General features: G+C 41.3%; 1 protein-coding gene across 2 annotated transcripts; it reads right to left on the minus strand.

Moving 5' to 3' along the window:
* Window positions 1-7,763: 7,763 nt before the first annotated feature.
* LOC134062180 (T-cell acute lymphocytic leukemia protein 1 homolog) lies at window positions 7,764-14,319 on the minus strand. 2 transcript variants are annotated; one of them, XM_062518121.1, is made up of 4 exons: window positions 14,215-14,319; window positions 12,421-12,974; window positions 11,747-11,838; window positions 7,764-10,676 (listed from the first exon to the last, which is right to left on the minus strand). In XM_062518121.1, the coding sequence occupies exons 1-4, from the start codon at window positions 14,269-14,271 to the stop codon at window positions 10,153-10,155; spliced, it is 1,227 nt and encodes a 408-aa protein (XP_062374105.1). In that variant the 5' UTR covers window positions 14,272-14,319; the 3' UTR covers window positions 7,764-10,152. The 2 variants fall into 2 exon arrangements, with proteins under 2 accessions (XP_062374105.1, XP_062374095.1); XM_062518111.1 differs by having other exon boundaries at window positions 12,421-13,013.
* Window positions 14,320-18,300: the final 3,981 nt, after the last annotated feature.

Genomic DNA, 18,300 nt, shown 5'->3' on the forward strand with positions numbered 1-18,300 from the left:
GACTGCCTCTCTTCTTTGTTTGACCCTGTGTCAGTGTCAGCACACTGTAGCCATAACCTCCATGCTTGTGCTTTGCATGATATACGCCACAACAGCAAGTAATGTTCACTGCCTGAGACCAGTCTCTTTCTGGTTTCTGTTGATGTAATGGAAGGGCTTATAGTGCACAACATCAAATGTATTCGAATAGAGATGACAGCCTTAGTGAAATTAAAATACATTCTGTTGCAACAGTCTACGTTTTTGTACTTTCAATAATCACAAACATTATGATATACAGTATTGTTTATGATAATTGTTTTATTCATGTCCACTAGATGGCACAATGGTGCTTATCAAGTGGTGAAATGTTATTTTGAATACAATAGAAAACACATTGCATAGACCCATACAAATAGTTTCAGATGTGGTATTTCACATACACTGTACATATGAAGCCACAGATATGATGGCATCCAATCTATGATAATGATAAATGGAAGTAGGCATTTAATGGCCAACCAATATCCGATCCTAATGTGGTGGTATAATCATGGTGTTAAGATGTTTTTGCCCATTATGATATAATCCAGAAAGGAGGAGATTGATGCTTGATACTTAAGACTTTGATCAGTACTCTGAAGACAATCAACGAGTGGGGATTTTATTCAGTGAAAAGCAACTCCATTGTATGCTTTAAGCTGGTGACACATAGACAGTATTATACATCTGTTGTTTTCCATCAATTCATTCAGCAAGCAACCACAGCCATTTAAGACCAGCAGATGGTGCCAGTGTGCAAGGTTCCACGGAAAGACGTAGAAAAGGATGTAATTGCTCTGAAAATGAATTGGAATTGAAAGACCCTGTTAAGGTTTTAAGGAGATGTGGTGCAAGTGCCTTTAGTTTCTGTATCACATTCAGGTCCACGTGCCCATGGGGACCCATGGTCAAATGTGACCATGATCAATCATTTCCTGATCCCACCTCATCTCTCTCACCTATTGTCACTTCTCACTATCCTATCTGAATAAAATTAAAATAATATAACACATTAATATAATATATTATTATATTATTATACTTTTTTTTTAAAGGAGTTGGTAGAATCTGTTTATTGACACCTACATTGACAGTTTAGATAGGAGTTCACATTAAGGTTGATTTTTGTATTGCCCATCTACTTCCCCTGTGAATTCACCACATTTCTTTGTAGGTGTTGGGCTAAAACTCAAACTGACCAAAAACAAAGAAAAGGCACATTGGGATCAACTGTGGCATCATAGTCTGTCTGAACACATGCATATTACATAGGTGCATTCTTGATTGATGTCACAAATGTTTCACAAAGGCGAAGATTCTTTAATAATAGTAGGATGTTCAGGCCTCCAATGAACTCGGTAGAGATGGTGCTTGAAGTTGGTGCCTGGTGACCACATTATTTTGACTCCTTTAAGATGGACTGGGAGCAAAATAGAAAGGATGTGGTCCCAGAAGAGCCCCAGGACACCACAGAAACAAATTTCAACCTGTTTTCGTCACGCCAAGAAAATATTAGTTCTTCTTTTTTAGATTCAACTAATTTTTGTCTTGATTGGCAGGATGACCAGCAAAACTTCTGGAATGATCCCCTTTCATTGAGCCGGACAACAGCACAAAATGATGTTAGCAAATATGGCAACATTCCACAGTGCTCATCTTCACTGGGAAAGCTAGAGGGTATCGACCAAACTGGATCCAACACTGAAGAAAACAAACAAGAGGTATGCAACTATGTCCATTCTCCACCAGACTTCCCATCAGAAAGCGGGATGTCAGACCCATTTTTGTCAGTATTAGCTCCAGACAACTGGATACTGGAAGTTGTTGAAGATGGCTTTGTCCAAGATGACCAGCAAATCATGACTAGGGTCCCCTCAACAACTGGATCAGTAGATTTTAACCAGTATTTTTACAATTTCTTGGGATATCCCTCTTCTTCTCCAATGAATACCACACATGAGAAAAGAATTGGTGATCGAGATAACCATAGTACTGCCCAAGACATCAGAAGACCTAGTGATCTGTTAGAAAGGCTAGAGGCACAAGACACCAGAGAAAACAATCCACCTTCTTCAGCAACATCCACATCTTCAAACAATGACCTACTGGGTTCCAATGGCTCCTGCATGTTGATTTCTGTAAGACCCGTACCAGAAGATACCCAAGCCTCAGGTGACCGATACATCCCTACAGTTATCCAAGTTCAGGATGAAGACACTGACTATTCATCTGAACACTCTTATAGCTTCGTCTCAGAGAAGTCGGGAGAGGTATTGGATTTGCATGCAGATATGGCAGAGAATCAGTCTCCCATTCAAGGTCCACTCTTAGAGGGCAGCTCCTGTGATGAGGTTGGAGGAGGGTCACATTTTCCTGGTTGCAGTACCAATCAGTTAGATCTATCAGAAAATAACACAGTGTTGAACAGTTGTGGTCTGCCATTTTTTAGAGATTGCACCTCTAACCCTGAATCAGGATATGTAGATACTTCTGTTTGCCATGATGTCATAAAGGAACTGAGAGAGACAGAATCTTGTACCATTCTTACCAGGGAAAGGCTGTCAGACAACAGTGGATTTCACTTAATCACATCATCTACTCAGGAAGTAACACAAACCAATATAGCTCAACCACATGACTCAATGTCTGTCACTCTTCCTTCAGTTATGGCATCCCAAATGTCTTCTGTGGAAATTGCCCCAGAAAATTCTCCAACTCTTGTGCCTGACAGACCTGTCCGAGATGATCGGGAGAACTCAAATCATACTTTGATACTGACTTCAAGACAATCTAGCTGCTTTTCTATGTGTTTATGGTTTTACCACTTAGTGTCCATTATTTTAGAATTCTTGAGGGATGCTTTATCATGTAAGAATGAGACAGAAATGAGGGAGCAAAGCTCCTTTGGTAACTCTCTACTGAAAGCACCATCACTAACCCCAGGCACTAGAGAAAACAGTCCACATGCATCATCCTGTTCAGACCTTACCTCTTCCATAACCTCTGAGAGTTGTGGAGGGGCTTACGACTCAGATGCGGAGATGGCAGGAAGTGAGTCTTCCAGTCCTATCCCAGAGAAAAGTGAAAAGTTCATCCATGTGTCAAAGGACCTCCCCTAGAGAACGAAGAAGAACCACTTCCCCTGGACAAGGCAGCAAACACCAAAAAGTGCAATCTAGGAGAGTGTCAAAGGAATCCTCTAGAGACTCCCGTATAGCGCAGGGGCAGTTGAGGAGAGACTCCACTGACGAAGTCTGTTTCAGCTCCAAAACAGACAAGGAATATGTAGGAGAAGTAAACTGTAACTAAAACAGTAAACTAAGATACTCTCCCAATCATTTTGTGGTAAATGATCTTCTAAGAGGGTAGAAATGAAATAAGTTCTAGCTCTATATATTTTTCATGTAGGCTACTACTGCAATATACTACTATATAAAACTGCATAGTGGTTCATTTTTGAACTGCTACATGGTGCTGCCTGCACTATCCGAAGAAATCACTCTTCTCAGCTTCTGTCCATCCCCTATACTCCTGAAACTCATTGTAAACTCGTCTTGTATAATCTCCTGTTGGCTGCCCAATGATTGTCGAAACTCTATTGCTAATGTGTCATGTAAATGTTCACATTTTGTACACAACTATATGTTCAAAAGCCACACTCATCTTCATCTTCTCTAGAATCTCACAAACTACTCACTTACTAGCTAGACACTAGACTCACTTAGAAAGTCTGCAACATTAGACAAAATATTCCTTGGTGACACCCAAGTATACATCTGTATTTGCATTGCACAAGTGTATTTCTGCCATTATGGTATTACTGCATTGTATTACGCGAAGACATAGTGTGCTTCTGTGTGTGTGTGTGTGTGTGTGTGTGTGTGTGTGTGTGTGTGTGTGTGTGTGTGTGTGTGTGTGTGTGTGTGTGTGTGTGTGTGTGTGAGTGTGTGTGTGTGTGTGTGTGTGTGTGTGTGTGTGTGTATGTGTATGTGTATACTTGTGAGTTTTGTGAGTGAGTTTGTAAATGTAAAAAATGCAGCTCTCAAACTGATTTAATGCACTGATGCACATGGCCTCATCCAGAGGCAGTGATCATAGTGGTCCCGGCAGCTACTGAGATGTGTCAGTTGTAGCACTGCCTATGCATGTCAAATTTCTTAAACTTTGAACCTTTACATCACAAGATATTGGCACATGCGTATCTTGAGATAGTGAAATATGCAGCACCCACATGAATGCAATTCCATGAAATTTGGCATACAGTACTTTTAAAGAATGTGGAATTGATGCAGCGTATGAAATTTCATTACCTTTGAACCTTTACATCAGAAAATTGTTTTGGCGAGAAATCTGATTGTAGTCCTTGAGCCAGCGGGGTCGGTCGGTACCATCTGAGGGGAGCAAGTCTCATAGTGACTTTTGTCAAGGTATACCAGAATTAGAAAATAAGTGATTTGCATTGGTGGCAGCTTTTGCTGTTTTTACCCCGTTTATGCTTATTGTATGCTTACGAGGGGATATATTACAGAGTAGGCTCTAGGATCGTAGCTTACAGATATCACCACATAACGTCTGCAGCTGATTATTTACATTATGTCGATATATTTGTTTTGTATTGGAAGTTTTCTGAAATATTATGTATCATATGTAAATGAGCCATCATCTAATGAAATAAGCAATAATTGGCATAGATTTAAAGTACAGAAATCCTAACATTGGATACAGTCTGGTTCAAAATTCCTCTTTTTGCTTTTCATTCTGGTGACATATTTGAGTGAAAATTTATGCCTGAAATTCATGAAATGCTGTAATTTTGAGAATGTCTTCATACATTTGCTGAAAACCTGTTATGTGTATTCTATAACTTGTATTTACTTTCCTTAATATAGGTCACATCATATGAACAACCTCCTCTATAAAATAGTATACTGTATGGGAGTATATCTGGAAATGTTTGTTTTTAGGCCTAAGTGAAGTGGTGATTTCTGGTTTGGAGTTGAATATGGCGATTCTTTAATGGCTATTGGCAGTATTTTGATCTATTTGAAAAACCCAAATTCAAAACACCTACTACAACATTTCACTCTAATATATCCAAAATGAAAGACAAAAAGAGGAATTCTGTACAGACTTTATCCAGTGTTACTGTACTTGAAATGTATTCATATTGCATATCTCATGAGATAATGGGTCGCTTACATATAGCATTTCAGAAAAGTTGCATTACAAAAAAATGGACTTACTGTACATAATCAGCTGTGGAGGTTTTGTTAGAATATCTAGTTACATTTTTAACTCATTCACCTATAGTTCTCCATAGACATACGATGAACATAAACTGATTGATAAAACCCCAAATGCAATATTATCACATATTTTCTAATTCTAGGGTGGTAGGCCTATACCTTGTCAAAAATCATTATGAGACTTGGGGCGCTGTGGCACAGCAGGCTACAGCGTCCATACCATTTACGGGTCCGAGTGCCCACGGGGACCCAGGTTCGAATCCGGCCTGCGGTCATGTCCCGATCCCGCCCCATCTCTCTCTCCCATGTGTTTCCTGTCTACCTCTTCACTGTCCTATACTAATAAAGGCAAAAAGGCCAAAAAATATACTTAAAAAAAAAAAAAATCATTATGAGACTTATTCCCCATCGACCAACATTAGGGGGTCTGGCTCAAGGACTATTGGCTGTTGGCAGCCATTTTGCTAAGTGAGCAAAATAAACGCTAGGACAAGTGGAAATATGTCAAAATTATTATGTTCTTGAGATACAGGAATTTGGTAATTGCAGTGCTTCCTATGAGCAAAGTGTCCAAAACTAGGTTATAGTAATGGTCATGACAACTTGTGTGTGGTTCACAACTTCCGCACCTTTTGGATTTTGGTCTTTCAGTTGGTAGGCTAGGCTACTACACCAATGAGCTGTGATGGGATGGGTTTCACCTCCTTGAGACGAAAATGGCAAAAATATTTCGTAATCTTGGATGCAGCTGGCGTAAGATTTAAAAATATATATATTACATGCTTTAATATAACGTATCATATCATTACATATCACCGAATCAGCTACACGCCCCCCAAGTCCTAAGTTTCAGTGTTTGTGTCCTGGTGCATGGGGACGAATCTTTATGACTGCGCTGCACTAGCACACTACACTAGTGAGACCTAAAATGAAACAAAATTAGTCCTTTTCATTTACAAACAACTGGTTGGGGACCTTACTATACAGTAATATGATTACAATTCATAATTCTAAATTTCTTGAATTCCATTTTGCCAAAAAAAAAAGGATCAGGGCATTGCAAGTCATAATCTATTGTCTCCCCTTCCTGGAACTAATGTCCACATTTAGGTCACATGGTCAGTTCTATTTTGAGAACTTATGTCCCTGATCTCTCATAAGCAAGTCTATCTTATAAATCACACATTAAAGCTTTTTGGCTGTGTGCTGTAGTTACTGTCCAGCACACCTGGCTATACAATTGGCTTTACACACAGTATAATAACCTGTCATTAGACGTCTGCGAAGTCCACTTTTTGAATGTTAAGTTAGCTTATGTTTAGTCGAGCTAACATTTTTTTTGTTGTTATTTTCCAAAAAATAAAAAATGAAACCAAATTATTGGCATCTATTCTGCCATATTGAATTATTGAGTATGGTTAAAGTAATTGTATACTCCATTGATGACATGTGCTAAGTAAGCATACTAACACATTTATGAATAGAAACTCAGTGGTTTTGAATATATCTGCTGATGATAGAAGGTGGATGATAAGTTTTACATATATGTAGATGTGTGCATGTATTTGAGCAAATTTGTGGGTTGTTTGTGAGGATGTGTGTGTGTGTGTGTGTGTGTGTGTGTGTGTGTGTGTGTGTGTGTGTGTGTGTGTTTATGTGTGTGGAAGGAGAGGGTTATTCTCATACTGAAGTAAATAAATGTGTAGGCAGTGTAATCTCTATCTGGCAGGCAGGACTCCCTGTGTGGAATCCAGTATATTGTTCCTGCAGCGGGACTGATAAAGCCTCATTAGCATACAGAATCACTTGGCAGCATGAGCCACACTGCCTCCCATCTGCAGAAGCCTGATAAATCCACCACCCCCCTCCTCCCCTCTCCCTCCTTTTTCTCGCCCCCTTTCTTCTCTCTCCCTCTCTGTCGCTCACTCTCACTCAGACCTTTCCTACTCTTCCACAACTGCTCGACTTTACTGCTTATACTGCTGTGTGCTATGTCTTCGGCAGGATTCTGCCATTTTGTTTTAAACTGCACTCTGATTCTCTCCATAAATACTATCAAATATATTTGTACTCTTTTTCAGTTGTGAAAACAGATAATCAGCATAAACGTCACACATTTTGTGTGAGGCTTTCCATAATATTTGGGATGCCTGGAGCATGGTGCCTATACAATGGCAGGATATCCTGCTGGGTGCTGACCTTTACAGGAAGTTGTCACTTGCTAGAAGGAAGTAAGTACTCAGCTTATGGATTCCACAGCAGAGGTATGTGAGCTGTCCCCAGGTACAGCTGTTTCTTGACAATTACGGAACAACTCATTGTCGAGCAATACAACGTAATATAAAAATACATCTTATTCATTCTGGCAGTCAAAATCAGTGTATGGACTGAGCCCACTGTCAACATAAACATACTTTATTGTATTTTTTATAAAGATATTTCCTAATAATGTTGCATAACAATATGCTCACAGATATTTATCAAAGAACAATCAGGGTTGTTTATTTATATATTTATTACAAAACTGAGAGAACCTCCAGTGTAAAACATAAAAGTATGCTGCTGTGTACCTAGGGTAAATTGACTACAAAGAGGTGTAAAGAAATACCACAATCATCAAGAGAAAATATTTAGGAACGTGTAAATAGGAGGAATGTACCATCTAATACATGTACACTAATATGAAAATAAAAAATCTACATTTCTCTTTTGACCTCCTCGCTGTACCTTACAGGTCATTACAAAGCATCCTTGCTCTTTTAATATCCAATGATTTATAGATTTGTATGATATAATAATTATACAGTAAAGAGTCAGGAATCATGGGGGGGGGAGGGTGATAGCAAGTGGTACAGGAAAAAAAAATGTCCCTATCCAGAGTCCTGAAATTGAAAGAAAAAGGAGAAATCTTGACTCCCGGTATATCTACAACAGGACCTGTACTTTCTGTGAGCCCCATTTTTTCTTCTCCAAATTTCCTTGTGGGTAACTGTATAGTCCACTGAATTGAATACATTGAAAAAATATTTACATGTAATATAATTTGGAAAGCACCCACATATGTTTGTATTATTTGCCTGGACGAAAAAAAGGATATGCCTACACAAATCACTAAAACATGGAATAGACGTTTCAACATCATACTGTACATTCTCACTACATAGTACATTAGAATCTGGCATGAAGCCACAACCGAGGTTGTAGTCTTGTTACAGTGACATATTTTTCTAATTTACAGATGGTGGTGTGGTGATGTGTGTTTTTGTACCTTTCTGGTGTTCAAAATAAAATGGTGGTACCTATTTAATCCGGACTCACACACATTTCAAAGCTGTATTGTGAATCAAAGATGGGTGATTATGGTAAATGGGACTCATGTGATTAGTGATGCTCAAAAGGCAATGACAAAAACAAAGCATGTGCCAAACTGTGTATGAATGCACAGTGAAGGCATGACTACTGCTAGACAAAACAAATATGGCTGCTATAGCTCTTTCTCTCTGGGGCCACCACTTCGGCAGACGTCTGTTCCTGGATTGCTCATGCGCACCTGAAATAAGACCTGCAAACAACCCCAACAAATATCTAGCACAACAATTTGGCAACGCAAAAAAAAAAAAGCCATAATATAAGCCCCGTATACAGAGATATGGAAGACCATCCCTACATATCCCTGGTTATATCTGAATAATAATAGGGTGTCCAGGCTGGCTGTATGTTTGTTTGTGAATATATTATTTCATCATTAGATCAATAATTGTGCCACATGTGTAAGTATGCAGCAATGTACGTGATAGTGCCAAGTGAAAGAACAAAAAGCTGTATCTAAACCGATGCATATTCCACTTCTATTCACACTGTGGCCCTTGTGTATCGACACATGTAACAGAAACAGAAAGGTGCACATTGGCTCTCATAGTGTTGACTTATTGTATATCGATGCTATGATGTGTGTATTTTGATCATTTATTCTGTTGTTTTTGCTTCCGTTCAACTTCAACTGGATCTGAAGATCCGTCCTTGTGTCAGCCGCCTGATTTTCACAATCAAATTAGAAGCTTACGGTCGAATCTGCTGCATTGCAGATTGATTGGTACCATGCCAGCTAGGCATTGTTTATTTACTGAAAACATATTGTACTAACTACCAGATCAATATAATGCTGGGTGCAGAGCAGACTAACAAAAAATATACCGGCATAAAATTATATAAAAACTGAAATGTTAGGAGTCATCTAAAGACAATTTGTTTAACTTTTGGTATACTTTTGGTATACTAAGGACTGATTAGGTGACATTAACAATGATGTTTTTCGTCATAAGACCTCCAAACAACCCAGCAACCTCTTAGCTCTACCCTCATGATGTTGTGGGATGGCAGGCAGCCATCATGAAATGCACTAAATATACAGCTACTTTCCGTTATATTGCTGTACTGTAACTATGATGCCAGTTGTAGTTGGCACTGTTTCAATCTTCAAAGTTGCGAACCTTGTCTGGCCTTGTGGAAATGATCCTATGGCATCAATTGCACAAAAGCTTCTAATAGGTCTTGGTGTTTGCTGTGTAGTGTGAATGGTACAGCCATTAGGTTGCTCTGCCAGACGCATCGTGTGGGCTAAGATGATGGAGAGGGCCAAATGTACAGGTGTCATGGAAATGCTGATGTCAGACAGGACTGCCTTGTGTGGCCTTGGCATCCCACCAGTAGGATCAGACTTTTTTTCAACTCAATATACATGAGTGCTAGGTGATCTCAGATGGGAAATGAACTTTAGGATTTTAAGGACAGCTTGACTGACTTAGTGAGTAAAAACTGCTCATCCTTCACATATCAGTTGGTATCCAGTATGTGTGTCTCCAGTGGTCTCAAGGCCCCGCTGGCATCATCGCTGGCCCTGGCCGTCGTGTGTCCGTGCGGAGTGCGGGTGCTGCCCTCCCCTGCTCAGCAGCGCGGGCTGGGCAGGAGGCGAGTCCTGCTCTTCGGCGTACCCCTCCGAGCTGCCGTCTCCGTCCAGCAGGCTGCCGCAGCTGGAGCCAGGGGACAGCGCGTCCTGCAGCAGCAGATCCTCTCTGACGAGCCCCCCGCCGGCTCCGTCCCCCCCACGGTTGGCCACCACCACCCCCACTCCCCGACCCTGACCGACAGCCGAAATTTCGTGGGCGTCGTCTTCGTCGGTGCCCGTCATCACGATGCCCTCGCCGCCGCCGTCCTGGTCGTTGAGGAGCTTGGTGAGGAAGTTGATGTACTTCATGGCCAGGCGCAGGATCTCGTTCTTGCTCAGCTTCTTGTCGGGCGGGTGGGTCGGGAGGAGCTTGCGGAGCTCGGCGAACGCCCCGTTCACGTTTTGCTGGCGCCAGCGTTCGCGGCTGTTGGTGAAAATGCGCCGCACGATCTTCGGCTCCCCAGCTGGGACAGGACGGAAAAAGGAGAAAGGAGGTTAACGTAAGGAGAGGCACAGAGAGGTTGAAATACCGATGCAGTGTTAGAGAAGGGCCCTCATCTGGATGATGTGGAAAGGTTTCTCTACTTGTTGACAGTCAAACATCAGTCAGAAGATATAGGTAATGTTTGGCTGGCTGAATTAGACAAAGACAGATAAGATTTCATTAAAGGTGACCAATGATTTTAGAAGGACATCTAGTGAGGAGCATTGTGGAACACAAATCACATAGCAATTGTCGCAAACACAAGACAACAATGGAAAATGAGATCATTTTCTTAACCTGAAACGTAGGAAAATGTATTAAGGCATTAGGATTCCTCTAAATATTTGAGGTGTAACATTAAAAAGACCACATTATGCAATAAAGAAATCATGGTTATTGACATGATAGTGTGCAGGAAGTCAAGCTGTCAAACAAATAAACCTTTATGATGAATTTAAGACGAGTCACACTGCTTTGTCAGACAATGACATACAATCAGTTGTGTTTAGTGACAGCGCATCACAATACATTCATCGTGATCTGTTGTAAGTTCAGCATGTCAGTGGAAAGTAATTCCACTATCCATAAATGATAAACAAAATCATATTTGGATATAAGCTACCTTAATCCTTGTAGCACTAATTGTGTGCTTTGCATTGACTGCGGCAAATTCGCTGTTTTGAACAGCAGCCAGCTACCCCTCCTCTAGACATAACTAATACATTTATTTAGCACAACTGTTCTCTGTCCGTTAAGGGACACCTACATTAAGAAGAAAAGGTGTAATACTGAATATTAAGTTATGACACACACATGACTGGCTAAAATGCCCATTTATGACGACGTTCATATATATGATGTACCTGTGGTTCATCTGTTTTTACTTTGATATAAACAATCAAATAAAACATGTTGTGATGAAAATCAGGGGTGACCAAATGGTGAAATGCAAACTGGAGGGTGGTTTTTAATGTGGAAGATTTTGACAATGAATAACAACACAGCAGAGTTGCATCTTACCATACTTATAAAGATCTAAAAATCGCCTACCCTCGTCGAGTTCAACCTCGTAAGGCGCGGGTCTGCGCTTTACCCTGCTACCAGGATACATTCCATACTGCTCCAACTCACCGCCAAAGGCACTGACAGGATTGGGGAAATATCTGAGTTTAGCACACTGGAACACACATGTCAACATGCAGACAGACACCACAGACAGCTCAAGCCATATGCCAAGCCAAATGTGCAATTTGTGAAAATGCATATCACACACAACATTGTAATACTCACAAAGAGATCCAGATTTAATTACAACTAAATGCCACTAAACACTCTGTTCACATACATATATAAGTACCTTCTCAAATGCCTTGAATCATTCAGAAGCAACACACACACACACACACACACACACACACACCACACACCACACACCACACACCACACACCACACACACACACACACACACACACACACACACACACACACACACACACACACACACACACACACTTCGGCACATACAATAGCGTAAACATAGGCTACTGAAGCTTTGTTTCTCCCTCTGAAAACGTTATACCTGACTATCCCATGAATGCTAAATCCTATTTTAAATAAGTGGGAGGTGGATCATTTCATCAAGGACTATTTCCACGGTTGGTTCAATTATGATTGGCAAAGCCAATACCGTTATGCCTGATATGATAAGGAAGGACATACTCACCTGTTAATTGTGGCGAGCGACTGCGTAACGTTATTGTAGAGCATCGCTCTTGCCGGGAGAGGAAAAGCGGTAGGGCTCAGCTGAACCATTCGAGTGTCGTTTGGTGCGTCTCGGTGCGGCAGGGGCAAAGAAATAGGTGGCCTGCACAGTTCCGTTGTCTGCACCTTATGCTGCTCTGTCCAGTGGTTTCTTCCTTTTATATCATCCCTCCTGGTGAGTTCAATCACTGGTACTTCCTTTTTTAGATGGTGGGCGTAAGCTGTTCCCTTGGCATCGCCGTTGAGGATGCTGGTCCCGGTAGGCGGTTTATCAGAGTCCTCTTGTCTCTTGGATATGTCATTTGAACTAGGTTCGTCTTGGTTTTCGTCCTCAGACCCCCTGACGCCTGAATCCTCCGTCACCGAACCACAGGCATCGACATTTGGACTTTTCTTACAAGTCCCTGCGTCTGATTTTTCTTTCATTTTGGCAAGATGTGACTCAAGAAAAAGGGCAAGATATGTGTAATCGATGTCAAGGTTGTCTCCATATGCACAGAACTGAGCAACACCACTCTGAAGAATGAGGAGAGACCTTCTGTTAGGCTGCACGTGCTAAATGAATTTAAACGGAACAAACATGTCGCACGCAGCAGAAAGAACAAGTGTATGGAGCAATATAGACTTACAATGTTTCACCAACTACTATTTTTTCAGGATATATGCAAATTCAGTAACCATTACAAGGTCTACAACATTTCAGGTAAAATGAAGTCATCTGTTTACCTTAGAGCCAGTCCACAACCTTAACTCGGCTTTTTTCATTAAAATGAGGTCTAATTGACAACTAATAATTTATTAAATGGGCTTTGCGCACTAACTTGGGTAAAGTAAGCCAAAATGAAAGAAACGAAAAACACATTTTTCAGATGTGCTGTCAGTTATTTGACGTCTCCCCAATTAGCATAGGCTACATCCCAGAGGGTTATCAGGTTATGGGACCTTATCTGTCTAAAGCTCTGTTACAGATGAACTGCCAACATAAAACCGTTATGACAGCAGGTTGTTCCAGGTCATTAAGCGTTTTGGTCTGAATTCTGAATTCTTGCAGTCATCAACAGCGGGACAGGAAGGATTTCTCATAGCCTGTATAACCTTTACGGCAGTATAGTCTATACTGAATGGCAGTTCACATTATGGCCGTTTGTTTGTTTTAGTCTCCTCATTTTGCATACACTTTTGACCATTTTTCCATTGCACACATTCGACATTCGACGACTGGTTGTCTCAGTCCATAGAATGTAAAACGAAAAGTTGGCTGAATTCTTTCACTTAGGGTTAATGGGCTATGAAGTTTTTATCGGAGACAATTATGCACAATTTGTGCTGCCTGTAAACACTCCCTTCGATCGTAGCTTACTGCATACTAAAACTTTATTAGTCCAAATTCACACGTTCTTTAATGGTTATCCTATATCCTGGTAGATTTCCTTTTCGTTTCGAAAACGAACGAAATTTCCTAGCGTACCATTTAGTGTTTGTCCAGAGAGACAAAATATTTCGATTTTTAGCTCTGTGTCTATAAAAGATGTATGTGATTGTAATTACAACAAATCTCTAAAACGCACAGCATCGAAAGTGAATAGAGAAATAGGCCTTGTTCTAATGTAGCCTACACATAGGGCAGGCCTGTTTTTCATGACCATATTCAGCTATTGATTTGATTATACATTCGCTACATTATAGACAAATTTAAGCAAAATAATAATTGATACGCTCTTCTTCAAAGTAATTAGAATTAAACATGTGGACTTACAAATGCCGACGTGATATTTCTTCTAATGTGCAAGAAGCCATTTTGTTTGGGGGTCATCCATGTCTAAGATTTTTGGAGCTAGTGAACTAGGCTACTGACTGGAACTGGAAGTGAGGTCTGTGCAATTCCTCATCGAGTCCAGCCCGCTGCGCGGCATGGGGAGCGGAACAAGGGCGCAATATGGCAAAGCAAGATAAGCGAACATGCCGTGGCCATTTCATACCCGACAAGCGTCTAAACCCCATATACGAGAAATCATTCAATTTTATTGTTCCCATTTTACATCGGGCTGACAGAAATAAGGGAATTGGACGTTGCATTTATTTAAAATAATAATAATAATAAAATCACACATTCTTCACATAAAATCAGTATAAAATGGAGACTTGGTGCACATAAAATCTATCACTAACAAAAATATCGAATTACTTCAAATCATTGTAGATAGTCTTATATTACTGAGGAGGAAAAAAAATCATCATGTTGAAATTCTTCACCCAGGTTTTACAGCAACGCCTAATCAATCCTTTAAGTGAAGGCTACACATGGTGGTTTCAATTCCATTCTTTTAAATGCATGACAGATCAATGCACAACATATGCACTAGGAATGTGTTTTAGATTTATGTGAAATCCCAGTAAATGTGCAATATGTTATCATTGATATAATAACAGAATAGTGAAGTATAAGCCTAACTGTGGGGAAGAAAAACAAGATAATAACAGCAGTGTGGCATTTTACGAGCTAACCAAATTGCGCCGTTTTCAGAAGCATCACGGGGATAAACCCTTGGGACCACACTTGCAGGGGAGATAACGCTTCATCAACCCGGGCAAATATCAACAATGGCCAATCACCACAGTGCTGTATTACGTGAGGTGACATCACATAGGCCTATTCATGGGAAGGTATACTGCTGAAGCATCATCCTATTGTTGAGCTTTGTTCTCCACATAAGTGCCAAAATTGATGATAAGACATCTATCCTTTTCCCGGATAGTCTTGATGAATGCGTAAAGCTACCTATAGCCGCCTAACCCCTGATTTGTTAGATGGAATGAATGAGGAGCCCAGTATCGAGTCGGATCTTTTTTTAGCCCATTTGTCAATCAGGCAAATAGTCCTGAAGTTCGACAGTCAACGCGACGCGATACTCGCATGTCATATCAATTTGTTTGTTACAAATTAGGCCTACATCAATGACATCGTGGCTTAGGTTGTGTTTAATGACTATGAATAGCTTCGCATTTTACGCGTGTAGCCTAATGATGTCTTTTTCAAATCTGACATTTAAAAACATTAGATTCTGATAAGCCTACGCAACTTTGGATGGATAGGCTATTAGGTTCAACACCACATTCCTGGAAAATGTTACAAACAGGGACCTGTTTAAATCAACTGTAATTCATGTATAATTTCTTATGTGTGTTGGTGTGACAAAATTTAGACTGTGAGCGTGTGATATGACTGTCAGTATTAATTGTCTTGTCATAGACGATTTCAGTCACAGGTGATGAACACTCACCGCTGTTAGATTCCCTGGTATAAGGAATATGTGATTTTAGGTCTGGTTCAAAGTGTTGATTTTTGTCATTTCCATCAATGACTTGTCATTTGCACTTCCTCTGCGAATGAGAGGTATGGCTTATATATATGTATAACACACACGTCACACACACACACACACACACACACACACACACACACACACACACACACACACTCTCTCTCTCTCTCTCTGTAGTAATGAGATTAAGGTCATTGGGGCATGAGGGTATGTAAAGGTGCAGGCTGATAAAGAACTCCATTCTAGGCCTGCAGAATAAATGTCTACGAATTGGAGCAAAAATAAAATTTATTGATTATGTCATATGTGTCATATAAGTAACCAACAGCATATAGCTTTTGATATAGTTGTCCATTCTTATTCATTCATCCTCATCTGCATCTCTCCCCTGCAGCATTTCTGCAGCATTTCCACAGCCTTGTTTGGAGCCGTGGAGACTGCCCTCAGCTCTGGATCCAGCGATGAGGGATAATCCGGATGGATGCCGTGCTGTCGCGGGTCATCAGACGGGTCACCTGCTCCATAGACAAGCCAGCAACCATTTCCCCGTTCACCTGCAGAATCTCGTCCCCAACCCCCAGAAGCCCGGTGTAGATGCTGTCCGCTGAGCTGTCTCCCACCTGGTCCACAAACACACCTGAGAGGACAAGCAGAGGGTTATTTATTTGGAATGCTCTCTGCTTTTGACAGCACAGCTCGTTTCATGAAAACCCTGCACTTAGTCTGGCCATACTGAATGGTACTAATTTTCATGTCATCCCATGTGTCACCCATGGGTCTTATGTCACCCATCACATCATAGTAGCATCACTAATAGCAAGTTCACAGATATCCAGGCAACACACTTTCAAACCAGCCGGCTGCTCTGAATAAGAGTCTGCTAAAGAACATGCAATGCATTAAACAAATTGAAACTATTACACCAATACACATCATATACAGTAGATCAGTGTGATATCTGAGGTAACAGAAATTATGGGTTTCTCCCAAAACAGCTTAAGGGAGCAGTGGATACTCAGATCTTAATCTTTAAAATATTACGTTTTGAATATAAAACATATTCCATTCTTATGTTACTTATTCTTCATCATGGAATGAAGGTCTCAGCATGGGACTTATGTATGCAGTATGCATCCAAGGTGAGGTGTTAGGAACATTACCTGAGCCTGGGCGACCTTTACCCCTGGAGATTACAAATCCAAAGGGCCCGTTAGCGGGCCGACTCAGCTCTATGTGCAGGGTCCCATCCGGATAAGCCTGGACCAGACGCCCCTGGGGCCCACGAGGGACCTCCGGATCCCCGAGGCACGGATCTTGGTCAAATTCCCTAACAGAAAACAGATGAGTCATGGATAAAATCGGCCTTTAATGTGTATTTACAATTATAATTAATACAAATTAAACAACAAATACACACATACACACACAGATTCACACATACATGCACACATAGACATAATTTTTAAAGTTATACCTTGGAGCCAGATTATAGGGCACTGCTCCCAATATTGTTGAACGCTCTTTTAGCCTCTTTGGGGATTGGAGGCTCTGTACGGAAGAGACCTTTCTCAACTGGGCCTGAGGAGACTCCTGGTGGTGAAATGTGAAATTACAACCAAGTCGATGACTACAATTGCCCCGATAGTTATGTAGTAAGACAGACTGAGTAAACAAGCACACCAATAAACAATTAATATATTCTATTTGACGATGTTTCTAATGATTTGCATAGCTGATTAATATTAATTTAAGGCTCTAGCCGAGTCAAAGAATCTACAGTGGATGCACACATTATCAAACAGTTATTAAACTGTGTCCACTGATTTACTGCAGTGAACCTCACCGTGTGCAGGGACTGCAGGGATGGGGTCCTCTGCAGTCGAGTCCGGGGGCGGTGTGACGGAGAGGGGGAGGCTGAGGCGGAGATGGGGGCGATGTGCCGGACAGACGGCGAGCACAGGTGATCCATGCTGCTGGAGCGGTTGCCCTTCACCAGCTTGCCCATGCTGTTAAGCCCCATGGCAGAGAAGAAGCGGCGCAGAGAGAGCTTGGATTTGCCGTCCACCGCCATCATGGCCCTGCTGAGTAGTGTGCACATGGAAAAATGTACAAATAACCCCGATGAGTGCAATGATTGATTAGCGTCATGATCAAAAGGTGCAAATAATTGACTGAAAACTAAAAGGACTCAGGGGAGTCATAAAGGGAGAGATTCAGCATATAGGATGGTGTCAGTGCAGTTCCATGCTGTTGTAAGAGATGTGGGCGTGGGTGACTTAAGAGGTGTGACCCACCTCGCGCTCTCTGGCATGTCCTCCCACATGAGCTCGGCCTTGCGGTGCTCCGCGCGGAGCAGCTCTGACCTCAGATCGTCAGCCTTGCTTCCTGCCCCGCCACGCAAGGCTGGCCTGCACTCTAGAGAGCCTCCTGCAGCACAGGCACCTGTGAGCTCCTCTCCGCCCAGGTGAGCTGACAATGAAAAACCACACAGTGAGTCGCCAGCCTCAAATTCTCTCCTG

The sequence above is a fragment of the Sardina pilchardus genome, chromosome 2 (assembly GCF_963854185.1).
Source record: "Sardina pilchardus chromosome 2, fSarPil1.1, whole genome shotgun sequence".
NCBI classification, from domain to species: Eukaryota; Metazoa; Chordata; class Actinopteri; order Clupeiformes; family Clupeidae; genus Sardina; species Sardina pilchardus.

What these genes read in the sequence shown, in the direction of transcription:
- LOC134062180 (XM_062518111.1), bottom strand. Translation starts at nt 14,271, where the DNA reads ATGACCCCCAAACAAAATGGCTTCTTGCACATTAGAAGAAATATCACG. An exon ending in TCGCTCGCCACAATTAACAG is followed by an intron (nt 11,839 to 12,420) that starts GTGAGTATGTCC and finishes CAATCCTGTCAG; the next exon opens with TGCCTTTGGCGGTGAGTTGG. An exon ending in CGAGGTTGAACTCGACGAGG is followed by an intron (nt 10,677 to 11,746) that starts GTAGGCGATTTT and finishes GTCCTGTCCCAG; the next exon opens with CTGGGGAGCCGAAGATCGTG.